Source organism: Schistocerca nitens, chromosome 2 (genome assembly GCF_023898315.1).
Source record: "Schistocerca nitens isolate TAMUIC-IGC-003100 chromosome 2, iqSchNite1.1, whole genome shotgun sequence".
NCBI classification, from domain to species: domain Eukaryota; kingdom Metazoa; phylum Arthropoda; class Insecta; order Orthoptera; family Acrididae; genus Schistocerca; species Schistocerca nitens.
Window position 1 is genome coordinate 764,996,214 of NC_064615.1, and position 26,006 is coordinate 765,022,219.

At 41.5% G+C, this 26,006-nt stretch overlaps 1 protein-coding gene across 1 annotated transcript in view; it reads right to left on the reverse strand.

The window, feature by feature from the left end:
* The window catches only part of LOC126234614 (protein takeout-like), a 95,054-nt gene extending 70,623 nt beyond the window's left edge, over positions 1 to 24,431 (reverse strand). Inside the window, exon 1 of the mRNA XM_049943341.1 lies at positions 24,306 to 24,431. Coding sequence (XP_049799298.1) covers positions 24,306 to 24,390 — 85 coding nt within the window. The 5' untranslated portion in view covers positions 24,391 to 24,431. The remainder of the gene's footprint in view (positions 1 to 24,305) is intronic.
* Positions 24,432 to 26,006: the final 1,575 nt, after the last annotated feature.

A 26,006-nucleotide genomic window follows, 5' to 3' on the forward strand; every position in this document is an offset into this window, starting at 1 on the left:
CCTACTCCTACATTCGTGTTCGATTCAAAACTTTGAATGTATTCTATCTGAATAGGCAGACTTTATTTTTCTTGAGGAATTCATTATTTGTTCATACATTTAAGTTCACACTGATGTTATACACTCAGGTAGAATTTATTTTTGTTCAAATGTTGTTTCTTCACTCTGATTTTTCTTTGGAAAATTTATTATTTGAAAAGGAAGAAACCCCAAGTTTTGACAAAATAAAATGTTTTTCATCGAAAATTGCTGTATTCTGCATAAGTAACCCTATTCAGTCAGGTTATGCCAACTCACCCCCAGGGTATACCAATTGCAAGTTTTTAAGAAATGTTGTTTTGGGGTGACCTAAACACTTATTTAATAGGTTCTACATTATTTTGTAATCAAAAACATAAGCTGTCTGCTGCAGTCACCAGTATCGCTTCACTTAACAAAAAATCAAAAGCCAAGATCTATGGTAAGTAGCCCAATTATCCTCTAAAAATGTTTGTAAAATGATATCACTTCTTTAAACTGCAAGAACTTGCTGCAATTATTGTTCTTTTCAACAGTAGATGCAGGCAAGGTATCAACTTCCTCTGTATAATGTACGATGTATTCGCTAACTTTTCACATAACATTGCAGAAATGAGTACAAATGCTGGTTGGCTTAGAATTTATAGCTTTATGTTATACACCAACAGCTGTTAACAACAACAGGCGTTTATTCAACCTACATGTGGATCGTAGATTGTTTATGTCAATGATACAGTTTGTTTTAGAAGCCGACATCCTACATAGTACAGCTACATAAAAGATGTCATTTCAGCACAATTGTTTTCAGTTGCCCTCTGGAACCTATCCAAGTTATTGAACTATGAAACTGAAGAAAGAATACTGATTAATCGAACAATAGCCGGCCGTGTGGCCGAGCGGTTCTAGGCGCTTCAGTCTGGAACCGCGCGACCACTATAGTCGCAGGTTCGAATCCTGCCTCGGGCAAGGATGTTTGTGATGTCCTTAGGTCAGTTAGGTTTAAGTAGTTCTAAGTTCTAGGGGACTGATGACCTCAGATGTTAAGTCCCATAGTGCTCAGAGCCATTTGAACCATTTTTTTAATCGAACTTTTCTCCAACACTTCTGATTTGCAAGTGAGATTATACTCTTTGGTTATTGTGCAGATGATCTTCATATATTAGTAGAAACACTATACAGGGCAATTTCGGAATTAGGCCTATTTGCATAATGAACAAATTAGAATAATGGTACCAATTAACAATAGTCATGGAACAGTTTATGGATATATGTGTACAGGGTAATTAAAAACATTGACTGAATGGATAGCAAAGTAAATAATGGAGTAATAGGATGTAGTAAACTAAATACAATCTTTGAAACAATGCTCGTGATTTGTTTCATACTGCAATTTAAAAGACAGTATGTAATTCCATTTTTCAATGACAGTGGTGAGGTTTGAACTTTCCATCTAGAGATAACTGAAGAAATGACATTTTTTTTCAGTGAGTAATAGATACATCCACATTTAGAAATTCTCGAAGAAAGAAGAAAGGATAGAAATGTAACAGGGACAGTTCAGAATGGAAGACATAATTATGACCTCAGTGAAAATGAAATAGAAGTGTGCAGGTCATACAGACAGACAAATATATCTAATATTAACAAAATAATTTTTTTCTGTATTCCAACAGTTAGTAGGGTTCCACATTTAGGTGAATATAACTAGAAAACATGGTGAATCAACATGGACCTATGCAGTCAAAAAGTGTAATGGTTTGGAAGTCTAGAGGACGCTTTTCCTACCAGTGGATATCGAATGCATTATGATGATGAGCATGTTGGACTTATCATATGCACATACCTATAAATTTTGTTCCTGTACTGTGAAACTGAAGTACTGGAGATGGCATGGATTAAGTATTCAGTAGGGATTACATAGCTTCCTCACAGGCATGTATTTGACTTACATTCTAATTATATTCACATACATGATCGTTATTTAAACGTAATTTTCATTTAAAGTTCTATGCTGTAGTTAGAAAAGACATTATCATTTAGCAAAACATCAGTTTCTTGTTCGACCTATAAGCAGCCAAAGTCGACAAATTAACATTTTTTTCTAATTGATGGCTACTTTTGGATTACTTGGACCCAATTTCAAATCATACAGGCAATTGAATCAGGGTTTTCTGAAATAGTATTTAATACAGCATTTAATACAGCATGCTGGAAACCCATCATTATCTAGTCATCTGTAAGAGAGGATGTAAGAAGCATAATGTGTGCATTTACCTCTGAGTTCAAGTTAACATTGCTGTAATTAATATTGTAGTACAAATAATACGTTTTCTGACACAAATCAACTATTTTGATGTGAGCAAAAGGGGAAAAAGCAATAAATGAAATGTCAGATACCTGTGTCAAACTTCTTTAATTAAATACTGCCCTTTGGTTACCAATAAAAACTATGGTTCACATTGAAAGTGTAACATTAGTGCCAGAATCTCTGTAGGACTATTAGAACTGATAATATTATACTTCAGAACTGACACATCATAAAACATATGAGTTTCGCTATTTATCTTGCATGAATTTTACAAAATTCTACACAGAATAGGTATCGACAGAAAACCAAACTTAGATTGTTTCTCTTAATGAAGGCCATTTTTCTGAAACAGATTACACTGAAACAAGAGAAAAGAAGTACAGCTACAATTTATACGATTAATATTAAAAAAGGACAGGGAAAACAGTAAAAAATATTATATAATTTTGAAAAGAAAAATTTAGTTTAAATGGTTTGTCTCATAATACCTTAGATTATGAACATTTCATTTATTGAATTTTATTAGCGAGAGTGCTAACACCTTTCATATTTTAAACAGCTAAATACTTCTAAATGAAGAAAAATTTGCAACAACACAAGTAATATGTTTTTGTAAAACAACTTTGGATGATGACATTATAAATACGAAACCAATGATGAATATTTTTATTTTTGAAAAAATGTACAATGATGAAATATTTTTATATTATGTTGTTGTTGTGGTCTTCAGTTCTGAAACTGGTTTCATGCAGCTCTCCATGCTACTCTATCCTGTGCAAGATTATTCATCTCCCAGTACCTACTGCAACCTACACCCTTCTGAATCTGCTTAGTGTATTCATCTCTTGGTCTCCCTCTACGATTTTTACCCTCCACACTGCCCTCCTATACTAAATTGATGATCCCTTGATGCCTCAGAACATGTCCTACCAACCGATCCAAATTGTGCCACGAGCTCCTCTTCTCCCCAATTCTATTCAATACCTCCTCATTAGTTATGTGATCTAGCCATCTAATCTTCAGTATTCTTCTGTAGCACCACATTTCGAAAGCTTCTATTCTCTTCTTATCCAAACTATTTATCCTCCACGTTTCACTTCCATACATGGCTACACTCCATACGAATACTTTCAGAAACGACTTCCTGACACTTAAATCTATTCTCGATGTTAACAAATTTCTCTTCGTCATAAACGCTTTCCTTGCCATTGCCAGTCTACATTTTATATCCTCTCTACTTCGACCATAGTCAGTTATATAGTAAGTTACAAAAGATGTATTATTTACCAAAATTAACTTCAATTTTTAGTTATTGTCTAAAATTCTATTTTCAAATTTCCCTCACCGAATTCTAATAGACAGATGGCAACTTCACAAAAGTTACCTTTATTAGAACAAACTGATTACCAAAAATGTAAAAAGTTATTAAAAAGGCAATACCAAACACTTTTTGGGAAATAGGTAATTGATTTAGCCTGTAGATAGTATTTAGTATTACTTTTAAAGTTACTTAGCCTGAAGTGTTGGTATAAACTGCTTATTGTATTCCATTTGTACCTCTAATCTTTGCTTTATGTAGAGGAACAATACTCTCTCGAACTTCAAAAGGAAAAGTAATGTAAGAAGGAAGTTAACATTTGAACAACTAGTAAAAGAAAGCTAAGCGAAGTTGGAAAAATGTGGTTGTATTATCTAAAGAGAGTTATAATTGATAGTATTTTATTTATTTTTCAAAATCTGAAGGAATTACCAAAAACCTGTGTGTTATCTACTTATAACACTTTCTGAGGACATATCATTCAAAGTATACTATAAGTATATTAAAGCAATATTAAAAAACTCCCTTAAATCACATTGAATAGAAAGGCATAAAAATATTTTCCATCTCGAATTTTCAAACATATCAAATATTATTGTGATGTTTGTATCCAAACAAAATCTGGCAGGAAACCAGCAAAAACCAGAAAAATTAAATAGCACTTTAGTAACATTCAGGTAATAGTGGGTTTAAAACTAAGAATAAGAGCTATGTCTCCAAGTACACAATATGTACAAGAAGTCATGATAATTTTATTGAACACACCACAAATAATGTGAACCAAAATTAATGTATTTATCATAAAGAAATTCAATGAATGATAAATTTAAACAATGAATTTTTAAGCAAGTTTTTTTAAGGACGTTTCTACAGCAGCTGGTCTAAAACTACTTTTAGTCATTTTCCATTGCGTTTGTTACCATTTCCTCAATTATTACTTATAGTTTTTTTAATGTGACAATCTCAGATGTAAAATGTAGGAAAAGGCTCCCATAACATAGTAAGAATGGCTGTAAGGGGAGTGCTAATCTTACAGAATGACACATATATGGGTGAAAGCTGGTAAAGTGGCCACCCTAAGGAAAATGTGGCTTCTGATCCCAGTTCTTTGATTGGCACATGAAATACTTCTATATTAACTGTAACTATTCTTTAATGGTAAAAAACTCCACTATTATTCAGCTCTTCCTGTTGCATATGAAATTGAATTTAAGTGAAACTCTGCAAAACGACCACTTTGTGCAGTTGGTGGGGAAAAGTTGTCAAAGACAGACAGCAACAAAAATAAGACTCAGTTGACGATTTTGGGACACTGACTACCAAGAAATTGTCACATGAAAAAGATTCAATTGTATACAATAAAGTATATTTAAATTTTTAAAAAAATATTGCCATATACTAATCATCTACAACATTATGCAAAATTTTCATTGATTCTTCAGTTTCCAACTTGCTTCATAACGCTTATCAAAAGGAAAGGTTAAATTATGTTTAAAAGTCAGGTATTAATACAATATTTACACATAAACATGTTCTCATCCTCGTCACAACCAGCACGTTGATCATTATTCCACAGTTTGTAGTTGGATCATTTAATACAGCATTCATTGTCCTTATTGTTACGGAAAGTTTCACTACAATACAAATGCACATTGTCCATGTGTGCTTCACTTCATTCTCCAAAAAGTTGCTTGTTGTTATTTACTGGATCCTTTCCTTGTTGTGTCATTGTTTTATTATTATTCATTTCAGCAGGTTTGGACGTGTTAAACATTTTTTCAGTTTCTACTGGTTTTATTATTCTGTTATTTACCTGCTTATCTTTCTTCAACTTACCTACTAACAGGTTAGTGGTATATAGCTCAATGTTATTACTGTTGCCTTCCCATTTCTACAGCTTTAGCTTTGGCTTTCTTGCTTTCTTCTTGTTGTTGGCCTAATTTAAGTTTAAATTAAGGTATGATATATATTCGACTTGCTGCTAGTAATGTCAGCTGTTTTTCCATCGTATTTACAAAAGTGATTACTAGGTTATACACAGCTCCTTTCTCTGGTATCTTTTTTTCTTACTGTATCCAACGCCTGTTGCATACTTTGGGTATTGCATTATTGTTGTAGTGATTTTCTTATGTAATATTGTGGAATCTTAACAGACTGCTGTAAAAACAGGGCATAGTTTTTTGGCAACCTGTAATATACTAATGACATAATATACTCATTTTGTGAAAAGCTACTGTTCCTATCATCAACTTGGTTGTCTTGAAACAAGGTAAACACATTACAAAACATGTGTTTGATTACTTTGCCTTATTAGGTAAAAGGCCACTAGGACTGACTGGACGTCATTATGCTAAATGTAGTCTATATAGATAATTACATAACCACAGCAATTTATAAATGGATTGTTTTGAAAGCTAAAATATAACGTTTTACCAGCACTGTAGTAGTTAACTATCATTATATATACAAATATATATTTCATACAAGCAAATGAATTTTTAGATTCGTTACAAAAGACATCTAGAAAACACACGAGTGCCTGCAACTTTGAACAGTAAACACGCTCTCTTTGAACAGTTTTAATTGTTCACCACTAGGCTGCTGCAAGAGAATGAAAGGGAGCTGCCACCATACTTATCCTGGACAATACAACCATTTGTACTCTTCATCTATATTCTGTTTATTCCTCTAGCAGCTTTCTAAACATTACTCGTGGGTTTTGAAAATACAGATATAATCATTCAGTGAAAGCGTGCCATCGAAATTATACATCGATTTAAATGAGTCTTTTTCTTAATTTCAGTGCATAGTTTTTTTTAACTGTTTATTGATTAATTTATTAACACATTTCATTAAATAGCTTCCATTTTGTTTTTTTAATACTTGGCTTATATGTAGTCCCATGGTGATTACTACAAGGAGCTGATCACAAATGAGTAGTTCTGCAAATTGATGGACGGAAACATTGGCTTACCACAACGTAAAATGCTTCTATCACAGTACAAGAAAGGCGAGTGTGTGCTAGGCACATTTAGGAACGGAAAAGAAAGGAACGAGCTTTTCGACCTATTTGGCAGCTTCAAAGACTTTGGAATCAAAACACCTGGACATATTCTTACTTTTTTACTTGTTAGTATTAGTACTAATATCATGTAATATAATGCATTGTGTAAAGTACATCTACATCTACATCTACATGATTACCCTCCAATTCACATTTAAGTGCTTGGCAGAGGGTTCATCGAACCACAATCTCCCTACCATTCCACTCCCGAACAGCGCGCGGGAAAAACGAACACCTAAACCTTTCTATTCGAGCTCTGATTTCTCTTATTTTATTTTGATGATCATTCCTACATATGTAGGTTGGGCTCAACAAAATATTTTCGCATTTGGAAGAGAAAGTTGGTGACTGAAATTTCGTAAATAGATCTCGCCGCGACGAAAAACGTCTTTGCTTTAATGACTTCCATCCCAACTCGCGTATCATATCTGCCACACTCTCTCCCCTATTACGTGATAATACAAAACGAGCTGCCCTTTTATGCACCCTTTCGATGTCCTCCGCCAATCCCACCTGGTAAGGATACAACACCGCGCAGCAATATTCTAACAGAGGACGAACGAGTGTAGTGTAAGCTGTCTCTTTAGTGGACTTGTTGCATTTTCTAAGTGTCCTGCCAATGAAACGCTACCTTTGTCTCGCCTTCCCCACATTATTATCTACGTGGTCTTTCCAACTGAAGTTGTTCGTAATTTTTACACCCAGGTACTTAGTTGAATTGACAGCCTTGAGTATTGTACTATTTATCGAGCAATCGAATTCCAACGGATTTCTTTTGGAACTCATGTGGATCACCTCACACTTTTCGTTATTTAGCGTCAACTGCCACCTGCCACACCATACAGCAATCTTTTCTAAATCGCTTTGCAACTGATACTGGTCTTCGGATGACCTTACTAGACGGTAAATTACAGCATCATCTGCGAACAACCTGCGAACAACAACATTGTTACCCATGTCATTTATATAGATCAGGAACATTAGAGGTTCCAGGACGCTTCCCTGGGGAACACCTGATATCACTTTAGTTTTACTCGATGATTTACCGTCTATTACTATGAACTGCGACCTTCCTGACAGGAAATCACGAATCCAGTCGCACAACTGAGACGATACCCCATAGGCCTGCAGCTTGATTAGAAGTCGCTTGTGAGGAACGATGTCAAAAGCTTTCCGGAAATCTAGAAATATGGCATCAACTTGAGATCCCCTGTCGATAGCAGCCATTACTTCGTGCAAATAAAGAGCTAGCTGCGTTGCACAAGAACGGTGTTTTCTGAAACCATGCTGATTATGTATCAATAGATCGTTCCCTTCGAGGTGATTCATAATGTTTGAATACAGTATTTGCTCCAAAACCCTACTGCAAACCGACGTCAATGATATAGGTCTGTAGTTCGATGGATTACTCCTACTACCCTTCTCAAACACTGGTGCGACCTGCGCAATTTTCCAATCTGTAGGTACAGATCTATCGGTGAGCGAGCGGTTGTATATGATTGCTAAGTAGGGAGCTATTGTATCAGCGTAATCTGAAAGGAACCTAATCGGTATACAATCTGGACCAGAAGACTTGCCCGTATCAAGCGATTTGAGTTGCTTCGCACCCCCTAAGGTATCTACTTCTAAGAAACTCATGCTAGCAGCTGTTCGTGTTTCAAATTCTGGAATATTCAATTCGTCTTCCCTGGTGAAGGAATTTCGGAAAACTGGGTTCAATAACTCCGCTTTAACGGCACAGTCGTCGGTAACAGTACCATCGGCACTGCGCAGCGAAGGTATTGGCTGCGTCTTGCCGCTTGTGTACTTTACATACGACCAGAATTTCTTCGGATTTTCTACCAAATTTCGAGACAATGTTTCGTTGTGGAACCTATTAAAGGCATCTCGCATTGAAGTCCGTGCCAAATGTCGCGCGTCTGTAAATTTCAGCCAATCTTCGGGATTTCGCGTTCTTCTGAACTTCGCATGCTTTTTCCGTTGCCTCTGCAACAGCGTTCGGACCTGTTTTGTGTACCATGGGGGATCAGTTCCATCTCTTACCAATTTATGAGGTATGAATCTCTCAATTGCTGTTGCTACTATATCTCTGAATTTGAGCTACATCTCGTCTACATTTGCATAGTCAGTTTGGAAGGAATGGATATTGTCTCTTAGGAAGGCATCTAGTGACACTTTATCCGCTTTTTTAAATAAAATAATTTTGCGTTTGTTTCTGGTGGATTTGGAAGAAACGATATTGAGCCTAGCTACAACGACCTTGTGATCACTAATCCCTGTATCAGTCATGATGCTCTCTATTAGCTCTGTATTGTTTGTGACTAAGAGGTCAAGTATGTTTTCGCAACCATTAACAATTCACGTGGGTTCGTGGACTAACTGCACGAAATAATTTTCGGAGAAAGCATTTAGGACAATTTCGGAAGATGTTTTCTGCCTGCCACCGGTTTTGAACAAGTATTTCTGCCAACATATTGAGGGAAGGTTGAAGTCCCCACCAACTATAACCGTATGAGTGGGGTATTTATCTGTTACGAGACTCAAACTTTCTCTTAACTGTTCAGAAACTATATCATCGGAGTCTGGGGGTCGGTAGAAGGAGCCAATTGTTAACTTAGTTCGGCTATTAAGTATAACCTCCATCCATACCAATTCGCACGGAGTATCCGACTTCACTACAAGATAAACCACTACCGACAGACACAAACACTCCACCACCAATTCTGCCTAATCTATGTTTCCTGAACACCGTCTGAGACTTCGTAAAAAATTATGCAGAACTTATTTCAGGCTTTAGCTATTTTTCTGTACCTATAACGATTTCAGCTTCTGTGCTTTCTATTAGCGCTTGAAGCTCAGGGACTTTCCAGCACAACTACAACAATTTACAACTACAATTCCGACTGTTCCTTGATCCAAGCACGTCCTGCATTTGTCATGCACCCTTTGAGATTGCAGTCCACCCCGTACGTTCCCGAGGCCTTCTAACCTAAAAAAACGCCCAGTCCACGCCACACAGCCTCCGCTACCCGTGTAGCCGCCAGCTGAGTGTAGTGAACTCCTAACCTATTCAGCGGAACCCGAAACCCCACCACCCTATGGCGCAAGTCAAGGAATCAAAGAAAGTAACATAATATGTGATATGTCTTAGAACATGACACATTCCATCAAGTCATCCACCGTGAAATTAGTCATCTTGTGCAATATAACACAACACGTCACTAAAGTTAGGGTGCATGCATACCCACTCTGGAATACTTAGTATTATACAGGGTATATCAAAAAGAATTATGTGATTTAAAAAAATCACTACTATAATGTTACTTCAGGTATGTGCGTGAACAGCATACTGTTGGAAAGAGCAAACACTCGAGTTTTCCTTGGTTCGCGCTAGATAGCTCCAATTGGCACCCACTTCAGTTCTACTAAAAATGGTGTCTGGACAACAGAAAGCGTTTTGTCTTTTACGTTCTGCGCAGTGTGGGTCAGTAACGACTGTTCAGCGTGACTTTCGTACTACGTATTGTGTGGATCCTCCTACTGCATGGAGCATTAGACGAAGACATGAAAAACTCCGAGAAACAGGTTGGCTGTGTAAAGGCAAATCGCAGGGCCGTCCCGGAGTGTCTGAAACAGACGTCTACATCTACATCTACATCCACACTCCGCAAGCCACCTGACGGTGTGTGGCGGAGGGTACCTTGAGTACCTCTATCGGTTCTCCCTTCGGTTCCAGTCTCGTATTGTTCATGGAAAGAAGGATTGTCGGTATGCCTCTGTGTGGGCTCTAATCTCTCTGATTTTATCATGGTCTCTTCACGAGATATACGTAGGAGGGAGCAATATACTGCTTGACTCCTCGGTGAAGGTATGTTCTCTAAACTTCAACAAAAGCCCGTACCGAGCTACTGAGCGTCTCTCCTGCAAATTCTTCCACTGGAGTTTATCTATCATCTCCGTAACGCTTTTGCGATTACTAAATGATCCTGTAACGAAGCGCGCTGCTCTCCGTTGGATCTTCTCTCTCTCTTCTATCAATCCTATCTGGTACGGATCCCACACTGCTGAGCAGTATTCAAGCAGTGGGCGAACAAGTGTACTGTAACCTACTTCCTTTGTTTTCGGATTGCATTTCCTTAGCATTCTTCCAATGAATCTCAGTCTAGCATTTGCTTTACCGACAATCAACTTTATGTGATCATTCCATTTTAAATCACTCCTAATGCGTACTCCCAGATAATTTATGGAATTAACTGCTTCCAGTTGCTGACCTGCTATATTGTAGCTAAATGATAAGGGATATTTCTTTCTATGATTCGCAGCACATTACACTTGTCTACATTGAAATTCAATTGCCATTCCCTGCGCCATGCGTCAATTCGCTGCAGATCCTCCTGCGTTTTAGTACAATTTTCCATTGTTACAACCTCTCGATACACCACAGCATCATCCGCAAAAAGCCTCAGTGAACTTCCGATGTCATCCATAAGGTCATTTATGTATAATGTGAATAGCAACGGTCCTACGACCCTCCCCTGCGGCACACCTGAAATCACTCTTACTTCGGAAGACTTCTCTCCATTGAGAATGACATGCTGCGTTCTGTTATCTAGGAACTCTTCAATCCAATCACACAATTGGTCTGATAGTCCATATGCTTTTACTTTGTTCATTAAACGACTGTGGGAACTGTATCGAACGCCTTGCGTAAGTCAAGAAACACGGCATCTACCTGGGAACCCGTGTCTATGGCCCTCTGTCTCTCGTGGACGAATAGCGCGAGCTGGGTTTCACACGATCGTCTTTTTCGAAACCCATGCTGATTCCTACAGAGTAGATTTCTAGTCTGCATAAAGGTCATTATACTCGAACATAATATGTGTTCCAAAATTCTACAACTGATCAACGTTAGAGATATAGGTCTATAGTTCTGCACATCTGTTCGACGTCCCTTCTTGAAAACGGGGTGACCTGTGCCCTTTTCCAATCCTTTGGAACGCTACGCTCTTCTAGAGACCTGCGGTACACCGCTGCAAGAAAGGGGGCAAGTTCCTTCGCGTACTCTGTGTAAAATCGAACTGGTATCCCATCACGTCCAGCGGCCTTTCCTCTTTTGAGCGATTTTAATTGTTTCTCTGTCCCTCTATTTCGATATCTACCATTTTGACATCTGTGCTACAATCTAGAGAAGTAACTACAGTGAAGTCTTCCTCTGTGAAACAGCTTTGGAAAAAGACATTTAGTATTTCGACTTTCAGTCTGTCATCCTCTGTTTCAGTACCATTTTGGTCACAGAGTGTCTGAACATCCACCTACCGCTTTGACATAAGACCTAAATTTCTTAGGATTTTCTGCCAAGTCAGTACATAGAACTTCACTTTCGAATTCATTGAACGCCTCTCGCATAGCCCTCCTCACACTAAATTTCGCTTGGCGTAATTTTTGTTTGTCTGCAAGGCTTTGGCTATGTTTATGTTTGCTGTGAAGTTCCCTTTGCTTCCGCAGCAGTTTTCTAACTCGGTTGTTGTACCATGGTGGCTCTTTTCCATCTCTTACGAACCTACTTGGCACATACTCATCTAACACATATTGTACGATGGCTTTGAACTTTGTCCACTGATCCTCAACACTATCTGTACTTGAGACAAAACTTTTGTGTTGAGCCATGGGGTACTCTGAAATCTGCTTTTTGTCACTTTTGCTAAACAGAAAAATCTTCCTACTTTTTTAAATATTTCTATTTACAGCTGAAACCATCGTTGCAGTAACCGCTTTATGATCGCTGATTCCCTGTTCTGCATTAACTGTTTCAAATAGTTCGGGTCTGTTTGTCACCAGAAGGTCTAATATGTTATCGCCACGAGTCGGTTCTCTGTTTAACTGCTCAAGGTAGTTTTCAGATAAAGCAATTTAAAAAATTTCACTGGATTGTTTGTCCCCGTTATGAACGTTTGAGTCTCCCAGTCTATATCCGGCAAATTAAAATCTCCACCCAGAACTATAACATGGTGGGAAAATCTACTCGAAATATTTTCCAAATTATCCTTCAGGTGCTCAGCCACAACAGCTGCTGAGCCAGGGGGCCTATAGAGACATCCAATTACCATGTGTGAGCCTGCTTTAACCTTGACCTTCACCCAAATTATTTCACATTTCGGATCTCCGTCAATTTCCTTTGATACTATTGCTCTTCTTATTGCTATAAACACGCCCCCACCTTCACTCTCTAGCCTGTCTCTGCGGTATACACTCCAATATGAGTTTAGAATTTCATTACTGTTTACATCTGCTTTCAGCCAACTTTCTGTCCCAAGTACTTTGTGGGCATTGTGACCGTTTATTAATGAGAGCAGTTCTGGGACCTATCTATAGACGCTCCTGCAGTTTACTATTAGCACATTAATATTGTTATTCCCTGTTGCATTTTGCCTACTCCTACCTTGCCGCGTCTCAGGAGGCGTCTTGTCGGGCCTAGGGAGGGAATTCTCTACCTAAAAAACCCACATGTGCACTCCACACGTACTCCGCTACCCTTGTAGCCGCTTCCTGCGTGTAGTGCACGACTGACCTATTCAGGGGGACCCTACATTTCTCCACCCGATATCGGAGGTCGAGAAATTTGCACCCCAGATCTCTGCAGAATCGTCTGAGCCTCTGGTTTAAGCCTTCCACTCGGCTCCAAACCAGAGGACCGCGATCGGTTCTGGGAACGATACTACAAATAGTTAGCTCAGATTCCACCCCGCGAGCGAGGCTTTCCGCCTTCATCAACTCTTCCAACCGCCTGTATGAACTGAGGATGACCTCTGAACCTAGACGGCAGCAGTCATTGGTGCCGACATGAGCAACAATTTGCAGCCGGGTGCACCCAGTGCTCTCTATCGCCGCCGGCAGGGCCTCCTCCACATCTCCGATGAGACCCCTCGGCAAGCAGACAGAGTGAACACCGGCCTTCTTGCGACCTTTCCGCTATTTCCCTAAGGAGCTCCATCACCAGCCTAACGTTGTAACTCCCAATAACTAATAAACCCCTCCCCCCGTGTGCCTGCTCGGACCTTGCTGAAGGAGCGGCCACATGTCCACTCACAGGCAGAGCGGGCGATGCCACACGGCCAGCCTCCATATTGACCCTCCGCCTCGTGCGCCGCGAACGCCACTGAACCCGCCACTCCCCTTGTGGAGAGGGTGGCCCAACCGCGCCCGGTACCCGTGAAGATGTCTCGACAGCAGGGACAGTGGGTGAAGCATGTAACACCTGGGTGTACCATGCGACGCACCAGACTCCCTACTGCCGCTTCTCTCCGAGGCAGCAGCCTGAAGACGGCTGACCGCGGCCATCAACACGTTCAGCTGTTCACGAACAGTGGCCAGTTCCTCCTGCGTCCGTACACAGCAGTCACACATCCTACCCATCCTAAGAAATGAATTTACTGTAGAGAGTTAATCAACTTTTAACTAGACTGCTAATTCACTAAAGACGGCTTATAGTTGAATAAACTGTGTTTACTAGACACTTCTTGTAGAAAACAATGAAAATAGCACTACCTGTCTCTGGACTGTATTCAAAACAAACACTAGCACTACTGGCACTATGGCTGACTAAAGGGACTCTCTCTGACTGTATTCAAAACAAACACGAAATCTATGGAATACTGTTACTAGCACTCGACAATTAAAGCTTCCTAAAATCAAAAACACACAGAAGAAGAAGTGACAAGTAAGAAAAATACACTTAATACTTAAATTAACGTAGCTCGCTGCACAGCAGACGTGACACAGACAGCAGTTACGACGACACTGCATCCATTTAAATGGAAAGGTCAACCGCAATAATGTGAGAATATCGAGTCAGAACAATCACATGAAGTTTTACAACGTGAGAGGGACTCTGCAAAATTTTATGTGTTTATTGAGGTTTCACGGGAGAACGAGTATGGTCCATTTTTCTTTGCCGAGAACACTATTGCAGAAAGCACATATCTCGATATTCTTGAGAATTTTCTTTTCCCAAAGTTGTAAACTGATTCGAACGACTTAAATTACCAACAGGTTGGGGCACTGCCACAATGTCATCTGTAAGTGCGGGAATTTTTAAATCAAGTGATTCCTGAACGATGGATAGGTCTCAGTTCATCGGACCTGACTATATGCGATTATTTCTTGTGGGTGTTTATAAAATTTATAAAAGACTCTGTTTATGTGCCTCTGTTAACAACAACAACGAATAAACTGTGACATCACATAACAGCAGCCGTGGAAGAACTCGAGACAAGCTCGCTGCAGTGTGGGAACAGTTTCAATATCGCATTGATATATGCCATGCGTCCCAAGGGGGGCGTATCGAACACCTATGAAAAGATATGAAAGAAACTTTTTGAGTTTGCAGTTCATCAGAAAACCAAATCCGTTGTATATGTTCATTAGTTTCAGAAATATAGACGTGCCAAATAGGTTGACTATTTTTGATACAGCCTGTAGATGTACCTCCATTCTCAGATGCTTCCTATTGTAGATGCATCCCACTCTCTAGAAGCACATAAATTTGTGTCTATTTGTTCTTACATCCCTCACTACACATGTAACGGGGAGTGTGTTTGAAACTGTCCCCTCGTAGAAAAAAATCAACCATTTCCCCCAACCGGAAATCAAAAAATTACTGTAGCGTTTCTCCAGGAACAAGTCCACCCGTAGAAATTTTACCTCCCATTCCCCCCCATCCACGCCCCCCACGCTGCCAAGAAAAACTTTTTTTACCCTATAACACGTACGCTCTTCAGTCATATCTGATATTATATATTGTTTACTATGGGTGGAAAATCTTCTGGATTTTGGGTACAGGACCAGGGAATTTAGCCGATAAATTGCAATAAAAAGGTGTGTCAATACCTTACAGTTTAGGCAGCTCACTGCGCTGTGGAAGTAGTGTTAACTCGTAAAAAGTCGCGACTATGCCAGTATGTTTTTGCAACAGTCAAGATAGCAAATAATTACTTATTTAAAAATGATGACGGGTTTTGACATTTATGCTGACAGATCTACGGCACCATTCTTCTGAAGTCAGCGATGCACAGAACAGTCCCGTGACGCCAAGTTCGTTTACTGGACGGTCGTTTAAGCCGTAAACGTCCTTGGCATCACACAAGTGGCCATTTTCAGAGCTAATGCACCATCTGGCTGTGGTCGGCGATGCACAGAACAATTGCGTGATGCCATGTTAACTTATTGCACGGTCGTTTGAGCACTAAACGACCATGGAATCACGTAACTGTTCCGTGCACCACCGACTTCAGACATGTGGATTTCAAGGTGGCGAGCATAAAAGCTGAAACCGGTCATAATTTTGAAATGAATGATTATTTGTGATCTTCACTGTTTCATTAAGTGATCATTTGGAATAGGTCGCTGTTTCATCTCCAACCATATTATCTAAAATTATATATTGATTTAAATGTCTTTCCTGCCGCCAGATAAAAAATCGTTCAAATGGCTCTGAGTACCATGGGACTTAACATCTATGGTCATCAGTCCCCTAGAACTTAGAACCACTTAAACCTAACTAACCTAAGGACATCACACAACACCCAGTCATCACGAGGCAGAGAAAATCCCTGACCCCGCCGGGAATCGAACCCAGGAACCCGGGCGCGGGAAGCGAGAACGCTACCGCACGACCACGAGCTGCGGACTGCCGCCAGATAAGTCGAAAAGCTATTGCCCTTCTTTTACATCCCCAACTCTGACCAGGAAGTATCCCACATTTTTGCTATGATAGGAGCGTTTTTCATTCTGGTTCCCAACACTTACTCTACCATGATATTGTAAGTAGATCACCATAGTTTGGCAACCGATGTAGATTTTTGTTGAATCAGCCGACGATTGATTCGGTATAGGTTCTTCTGTTGTCTTTCGAATCATACTGCTTAAATCGTGCAACACATAAAAAACACTGGGGTTCGGAAACAAGTTGTGTGCCGCCACATTTGGGAAGTGCAGCGGGGTGACAAGCAGTTATATCAGTATGTTGATAGAGTCCACACAGGCTCCTTGACCTTTCTGATTGAATTACCTGAACGCTAATTAGTTTCTGTGCGGCGGATAAGTCGCATTTTGTTTTCCGTAAGCAGCCTGAGACCGGGGGAGAACTCCGCGATGTGGTTGTTGCAACATTCGCATTACCCCCTGAGAATCATGAGCGTCGGGAGGTCGCAGGGCGCGACATAGGGGCCGATTCCGGATTATCCACATCCGTTGAAGTTAGCAAAATGGAACCCAGTCATTGTTTCAGATGCGGCAGTACAGCTCATTTGGTATGCTCTTGTGATCAGCCTCGTGCTCCAATAGATGACGCCGGGTTGGCACGCGAACCCGGGTTCGAACCTTTAGGCCTTGGTGTACTCACGTGGTCACCCCCACATCATCCCCTTTCCCTTACGTTTGTTCTCGGCTAGGTGGCGAGCTCGTTTGCGCTCTCTTGTATTCCGGTAGTTCCTTGTCATTATTTAGTTTTGAGTGGTTTTTGGAATTTGGGCATCTTACTAGACTTCGTTCGGTCCTGTCTCCGGTGCAGAGATGTGACGTGGCCAATGGCCAGGTGTTACCTTTGCAGGGTTTGGTCCGGGGGAGTATATAAGTTGCCGAGTTTTCCTGGCCTGTACCTTTAGCCTTGGTTAAGGGACTGTCTGTTAATCTAATATTGGGGTGTGATTTTATTTATAAGACCGGGCTCATCTTGGAGTACTTCAGGCACACCTTGTCCTTGAAGTTCTGTCCTGGTGAGAAGTTTGACCTTTGTGAGTGCGCTAAACCTGGTGTATGGCGAACTGCCGGGACCTTTGCCGTACAGGTTGCAGCTAATGAATTTGATCTGGCCGATCTCTTGCCCAATCAGGTGTCTCAGCTACGCGATTTGTTGCACAGTTTTTTTCCACTGGGTGTCACCAGCGTTCTTGAATATCATATCCATTTTCCGATGACACCCTCGCTATGCAACTTCCATACCGCCTCTCACCCCCGAAGGTTAAGGTACTCAGCACTAAGCTATCTCAGATGCTGGAACAAGGAGTCATCAGACCTTCTACTTCTGCTTATGCTTCTCCAGTTTTTCTAGTACCTAAGGATCAGGGGCGGGATTTCAGACCTATCGTTAACTACCGGCGTTTGAACGCTAAGGTTGTACTCGAATCAGTATCTTTGCCGGATTTGCATAATCCTCTTACTTGTTTTGCTGGCGATAATTGGGTTACTGTTCTTGATTTGAATCAGGCCTATTATCAAATTCCGCTGGCTGGAGAATGTAAACATGTCACTGCCTTTTGCACTGATTAGAACTTGTTCGAGCTTAACAGAGTCCCCTTTGGGTTAGCTACCAGAGAGGCGGTGCTTGCCCGTTTATTGGATAATATTCTTGGAGACTTGAAGTTAGTCTATGTCTATAATTATTTGGACGACTTGGTTATCTATAGTCGTTCGTTTGAGGATCACTTGGAGCATATGTGGAAAGTCCTTTTGAGGTTACAGTGAGCTGGTCTAACTGTTAAACCTAGTAAAATTACGCTAGCTGGGTGGGAGGTATCTTTCTTAGGCCATATAGTCTCGGGTCAGACTATTCGCATTGACCAAGAGCGGACGAAGGCCCTGCGGGCATTGCCTTCTCCTGTTGATAAGCGGGGAATCGCTTGATTTATGGCATGGCAAATTACTTTAGGAGTTTTGTGCCAATTTTGCTCAGTTGCCAGCAACCTTAAATCACTTACTCGAATGGGGACCTGCCCAGGAGGCTGCCTTTGAGCAAATTAAGACAGCGATAGCCAACCCGCCGGTTCTTGGGGTACCCGATTTTAGCAAAAGGTTTATCGTGCAGACTGATGCTACTAATGCCGGTGGTTCTCCTCCAGGAATTTGAGGGGCAGAGACAACCATTAGCTTACGCGTCTCGGCGGTTAACAGATGCCGAGCTTATGTACTCTGTCTATGAGTGCGAGGCCTTGGCTGTTTTGTTTGCATTAGAGAAGTATCGGTTCTACCTCGAGCATCTGGTTTTTCAATTGGAAACCGACAATCAAGCGTTGAGCTGGGTACTGGAGAGGCCGCGTAAGATTGGCCTTAGTACCAGGTTGGCAGTACGTATTTCGGCGTTTCAGTTCGAAGTTAAACATGTTAAAGGTTCTGAAAATGTCTTGGCGGATGTTCTCAGCCGGATGTTTACCGAAGACGTGCCTAGTCAGGGAAGGAAGCAGGTAGACGGCGACAATCTTAATTGTGTGCTGTTAGGTGAAATTCCCCTTTTGTTTGAAGACATTGCGCACTATCAGGATCAGTACCCTGTGTGGGCTGGTATTAAGCAACGTGTGTTGGCAGGAGAGCTCTCGGAAGAATATGAGATTAAGAGGGATATTCTTTGCAGGAAGGTGGGCAACGCTAAGCAGTCTAAGATCTGTTTGCCTGCTACCTTGGTGCATCCAGTCTTCCGTTATTTTCATGATTCATTGGTGGGTAGCCATTTAGGGACTTATAAGACGCTCCAAAAGATCAAGGAGCATTTAACTTGGCCCCCTATGGACCAGGATGTTAGACAAATGATAGCTCAATGTCGCTTGTGTAACGCAGCCAAACCCAACAATGCCCTTCAACAAGGCTGGTTGAGTTCTGAACGAGAGTCCTCTTCGATGCAAAAGCTCTATATTGATTGTTTGGGGCTTTTATCTCGGACTAAAAGGGGTCATCGATAAGTACTCTTTATGATTGATGCATTTTCTAGGCTTACTTGGCTCTTTGCCAGTCATAACGTTACCGCTACCACCGCGATTAATCACTTGGCTAGTGTCTTTAGTGTTTTCGGGCCACCTAAGCAGCTGGTTAGTGATAACGTTCCTGCCTTTCTTTCGGGCCCCTTTAAGACCTTCTGTTTTTAGAATGGTGTTACGCATGTCACCACCACCCTGTGTTATCCCCAGGGGCCCTTTGTGGAAAGCGGTTAATCGGAATCTTAAGTCCACTTTGATTATTTTTATCAGGAAACACCAAGCAAATGGGACTCCAGCCTTCCCTGGCTAAATTTTGCCTTTAATATCGACATTCATGAAGCCTCGCGAGTTACGCCTGCACCCTTGATCTTTCCCTACCCGTTTAATTCCCCTCTTTCCAACTTGTGAGAAATTCAGGATCTTATTCCACCTGACGTTAATGCGCAGGTCATCAAGGAAAATTGGAACTGGGCCAGGCATAATATACTCAGAGCTCATAATAAGCAAGCCGAGCGTCATAATCGTAATCGGGAAACCTTTAAGGGTAGGCTGGGGAACCAAGTATATGTCCGCAATTTCCAAGTGAGGCAGGTGCGCGGCGGTAAACTTAGTAAATTTACTCCTCGTTTTCTGGGGCCTCGCACTATTAGGCGTATATTAGGCCCGGTAAATCTCTTGGTTAAAGAGAACAGCTCACGCAAGCAATATCAGGTTCACCTTAGTCAAGTTACGTTCAAGTAGCTCGGGGTTTGAATTAACTCGTTCCTGGGTTAAATTTGAGTGGGGGAGGTTGAGCAGTGCTCACTCCGAATTATGCGTTTCCTTCAACTTGGTTGTCTATCTGTGTTTGGTTTCCCGCCATTGTTGCGGTTATGCCGTGGTTCTTCCTCCTGTAAGGTGTCAGGCAAATCCAACACCTTCCATGAAAACCCTGACATCATAAGCAAATCCAGTAGTATGTCAAATAGCTCCGAATAAATCGTGACATTAAATTAACCAAAGTAATACGAGTAACGAGTGAGCAAATGGAATACCACAGACTAACATAAGAGTGCCTAAATGCATGTCATACCTTCCCACCGTGAGACAGACGCAGTTCCGAGGGGAGAAACGAGAAAAGAAGCCGAGAGCAGAACCATGTTAAGCTGGAAGGCCCTACGATAAGGGACGGACACCAACGTCGTCAGCTAACCGCTTGGACTCTTTCCGCTTGGAATGTTAGACTCTTTCTACACGTGGCACCAGCGATGTGTATCGATATTTGCACCGTGAACCATCTTTGGTACTGTGCATATAGTTTCCGGCTAGGGGGTGTGCGGGAGTCGGACGGTTGGTGCGGACTAGAGATGGGGGATCCGCTCTTGAACTAATTCATAGAGTTCAATCTTTCAAAGGAGTGAACAATCAGTGATTCAGAAAAAAAGAACGGTAGCTCCAAACGTTTCCCAGGCAGAGAGAGAGAGAGAGAGAGAGAGAGAGAGAGAGAGAGAGAGAGACGGAGCATATCAGCAGCGCCTCTGCTGGTCAGAGCACAGTGCACGCCACACAACACAGCCAGCGCCGGCCTCTGCCCTGCTTCTACCTTGGCTGCCTGCATTGTGCAGTGCCCCATTGGATTTTGTGTTTCACATATGCCGGGCCGTCTCTGTGCGTCGTCTGCCGTGTGCACTGTGCAGTGTCTGGCGCAGCTTAACTTCGCATCGCACTCTGTCGGCGATCGTTTCAGTCGCACGTCCTGCCCTCTGGGCAGTTGATGCCAGCAACAGGACAGAGAGCCACCTAGCGGATAACATAGGAACTACTTGCAAAAACCTGCTCGCAAGGGAGCGGACGATTAATTTTTGTCTCGGAGCGGGTGAGCTCCCCCCACCTTCGGAACTCGCCCGCTCAACGCTCACCCCACCGTCTCGACTCTAGCCAGAGCGTCGAGCAAAGCGACTCTGGTGTCACTCTGGTCTCTGCGGTCTCAGCCCACGCAGTAATACAGCTCGCGGCTCGACCTGCTCGACTCAGCGCCTCTGCATCGGAGTTTGTCCCCACTGGATATTGTTCTTCATAGTAATACCGCTATGTATATTACATTATTATGTTATGTATACATCAATTGTTTTTATTTTATTTTTATTTGTTTAAACTGATTAGATTAGGTTCCTGATGACTACTCTTACTATAGGATTTTTATTATGGACACTCGAATTTACGCTTTAATTACGAGCGAACCGATAAACGTATCGCAAAATGTGATACACCAATATTTTCCTTGTTTTATTCTGCGTAAGGCTATATGCAGCACTTTCGTTTTACAGTCAAATTTATATTTTTTTTTCTTATTCTGGTACAGATTTTGCGATTTTAGGCGTCTTCGAAAGGAAAAATATATGGCTTGCGATGTATTTGTATGAGGTTAATGAAATTTTAATACATTATAGCCAAATATATTGTTAATGTAAATCTCAAGTTACAACATTTTCCGATCACCCAAAAAACCACGCTAGTGCAAAATAAATCAATAATCAAAAACTTTGTCATATCGTGGAAATTTCAATAAACAATACAAAATTCTTACTCATTATCTATGTTACTTCAAAATAGGATCAAATAAGATCAAAATACAGGTATAGTACTGGAATAAACCAAGTTTAAAGGGCAATGTGCCTTTCATTTATTTTCTTTTGTAAATGAGTGGTGAGTCATGAAAAACAGCTAATTCATTTCAGGGAGTGAACAGTTCTGATCCAATCTCTGAAAAGAACAGTTTTGCCCATCTCTAGTGCGGACCAGGGTGGATATCTCCGTGCGGCACAGTCAGCTGGGTCCGCTGGCAGTCCCTGCGAAGTGTGGAGCATGTGTGGAGCTGTCTGATCGCTACGAGCTTCGTGGCTCACCGACCCAGGACGTCAAAGTTGAGTGGTGTCTTAACTACCCAAGCCACATCTGTTCATGTTGTGTCGTTCGTTCCTGCGGTTCGCTGTTAGGGAGCTTTTCCTGTGAGCAACACCGAATGTTTGCAGTGGTGAAATCGAGCTGCCGTGAGGTGGAATTAACTATATTGCTTCATTACAATTCAAGAGCACCAGCGGAATTTTCTGCCTTGTGGCCGTTAGTGTTCCGGTTACCTGCCCTGGCCACTAACGTAATTTCAGGCAGTGTCCTTTCCTCGCCTGTTGCCACTGTCCAACACGGTGTGTAGTTTTGACAGCTTAATACATATTTCATTGTGGATAATCACGTCCGTAACAGTTTGGTCTTTGAGTTATCATGGTTGGTTGGTTGGTTTCGGGGAAGGAGACCAGACAGCGTGGTCATCGGTCTCATCGGATTAGGGAAGGATGGGGAAGGAAGTCGGCCGTGCCCTTTCAGAGGAACCATCCCGGCATTTGCCTGGAGTGATTTAGGGAAATCACGGAAAACCTAAATCAGGATGGCCGGACGCGGGATTGAACCGTCGTCCTCCCGAATGCGAGTCCAGTGTCTTACCACTGCGCCACCTCGCTCGGTGAGTTATCATGTACCGATTGGTGGCTAGCAACTTGTTTGGTCGGTCGGTCCGTGACTATCTCTTGGTTGGGTTACCTATGGATTAAGTGTAGTTGGGTCCACCACCTATCTCACCTAAGTGAACGTTAATGTTTCGAGGGCACCCCCCCTCCGCCCCAACCCACCGGAGGCGTGTGAGTGCTGTTGTCTATACTGTCCTTTTCATGGGTGTTTAATGGTCTGTTGGTAATCTATTGTAGCCAATGCTTAAAAGAAAAACATATTTTTATTGTATTTTATGTAAATCAAGGGCCTTCAGCCCGTATAAATAAGTTTGAATTCTGGCAAGGGGATATTTTGCTGAATATTACTGTTGTTGTGCTATCTTTTCATTTAGTGTGCTGTCAGCCACTTAAAGGTTTAACGTATTTTGTATTTTTGGAAAATCAATTGTGGGCCTTTAGTAGCTTAAAACCTTATTCTTAAATTTAGTTATTGCCGTTGCGTTGCCTTTTCATTTTGTATGCTTCCAGCCATTTAAAACTTAAAGGTTTAAGCTATCTTTGAATTTTTGTAAAATCAGCTATGGGCCTTCAGCCGCTTAAAGCCTTATTCTTAAAATTTCCCCTTAAGGGAAAACATTGCTGCAATCTGCCTTAAAAGATTATGGTAATATATTTTAAAATTTTGAAATTTAATTGTGGCCTTCAGCCATTGGTATTGCATCTTGTTTATGTTTGTTCTATACACTTTTGATTTGAGACTTTCAGCTTAGCTTTGCAATTTTAACTGCTTGTCTTCAGCCACTTGAAATTTATATTGTTGATTTTTAAGATTTCTTGTTTGGAGGCCTTCAGCCATGAAAGAATTGGATTTTGAAACTCGTAGTTGTAAAGGTGCCACTTTGGTTTAAAGGTATTATTAAATTACATAAGTTACAATTACGAAATGAAACTGACCGCCACCTTATTTGACCCTTTTCATAATACTTATCATCTTTTCTACCCTGCGGGTTTAGCGGGCGTTTCAATTAGTGTTATGAAGATCCCAACACCAGTATGTAGTGTCTGGAATTTTGATGCTATTTCGGAACCATTCTAACGCCATAGTTTAAACGAAACCTTTCAAAATACTCTAACATCGATCAGCAGTTACACAACTTAATCAAAATGAAAACCAGCCTTCTCCTAACAACATAACATCGTTTAGGAAATTAATCATGAGCAATGAAGCGCTGACCATCAACACACTTTTCACATCCAGAGAAATGGCGTAGTTAATATCGAGACCTGGATACAATCTCAGCTAATTCAATGTGAAAATGTGGTCCTATGGAGGCAGAGCTGTTGTTGTCAGTAAGTTACGCAAAGTACTCACGCAAATCGCGGCCTCTGGCTTGATGCGCCGCACACAGCAGCAGCAGCAGCGGCAGCGGCAGTGCGTAGCAGACGCGTCGGCCCATCGCGTGTGTCTCAGCGGCAGCGACTCCCAAGAGCCCAGAGCCGGTCTCCAGCCGTTCCCGCAGTTACGCCTCACGACGTCGATTTCGCAACGCTGTACTTATCCTTCAACAATCCTTTGCAGCTACTAATGGATCGCGATGGCCTTCAATTTTGTTTTTTATTTTCCAACAAACTTGAATCTCAAGGCCTCCTCGATCTAAATTCGTGCAATCAGCATGCTATTATTTAGGGCCTACACACTTCGTTACACGCGTCGTTTATTGCCGGCCGAACAATGATAAGATATGGGTAGTAGTCTCCGCTGTCAGTTTTATTCCTCACCAGCGTGTCTGATACCATCCGCTGAGTGGATTCACTGGCTACCTTTGATTCGCTCGTGATGCGTGTCAGAGCAAAGATTTAGCTTTCAGGTGGTTCTGAAGTCTATTCTCCTGCAATACCTCAACCGACCTTTTATCTGCCTTAGGGTGTAATTAATACATAAATATATAGTACACTCCAGGAAGAAAACACTCTGAGACAAAAAGTAACGATACATCACGAAGGAATTAATCGAATGGTAAGGAGATCCGAAGGTATGACGTACATCTACAGTTTCAGAAAAATTGGATGATTTATTCAAGAGAAAGATCTTCACAAATGGTGCAAGTCAGTAACTCATTGGTCTGTCTCTGGCCCTCATGCAAGAATGTTGGATGCCCTCCGAGGCATGTCATGTTTAATTCTAACTGGTGCGTTTGATCGTCAAAATCCCGAACTGGTTGGAGGGCCCTGCCGACAATACTCAGAACATTCTCGACTTGGAAGAGATCCGGTGACCGTGCTGGCTAAGGTATAGGTCAGTAAGCATAAAGACAAGTAGTAGAAACACACGCTGCGTTCAAGCAGGAATTATCTTGCTGAAATGTAAGACCAGGATAGCTTGCCATTAAGGGACACAAAGCGAGGCGTAGAAAGTCGTCGACGTACCGCTGTTCTGTAAAGGTATCGCGGATGACAACCAAAGAGGTCCTCTGTCCAGCGCGTCTCCAGGCATGTCTTCGGCCTGGAATCTCATTGACTGAAGATGAATTGTCTTCAGTGATGAGTCCCACTTCGAAACGAGCCCCGCGAAGACGTGGCTGGAAACGCCCTGGACACCAATTGCGTATCAACCTTAGACACTAGCGTCAGAGGGTGTCAGTGTAGATTAATTCGAATAAAACATTTCATATAATATACGACTAATTTTTATTGGTTAAACAAATGAAGCTGTTAAATGTAAACCATACAAATACTCGAAGAATGTATTAAGCAAAGTTCAAAGTCAATTTTGATGAAAAAAAAACAAGGTTCAGATGGGTCTCAGCACTATGGGACTTAACATCTGAGATCATCAGTCCCCTAGACTTAGAACTACTTAAACCTAACTAACCTAAGGGCATCACACACATCCATCCCCTAGGCAGGATTCGAACCAGCGACCGTAGCAGCAGCGCGGTTATGGACAGAAGCGCCTAGAGCCACTCGGTCACAGCGGCCGGCCGATTTTTATGAATTCTGTGCACTTTTGAGCACTCTTCACAACTTACGTTCACTTTTGTGAGGTCGAATTAACATTCTTTTATGAGGACAG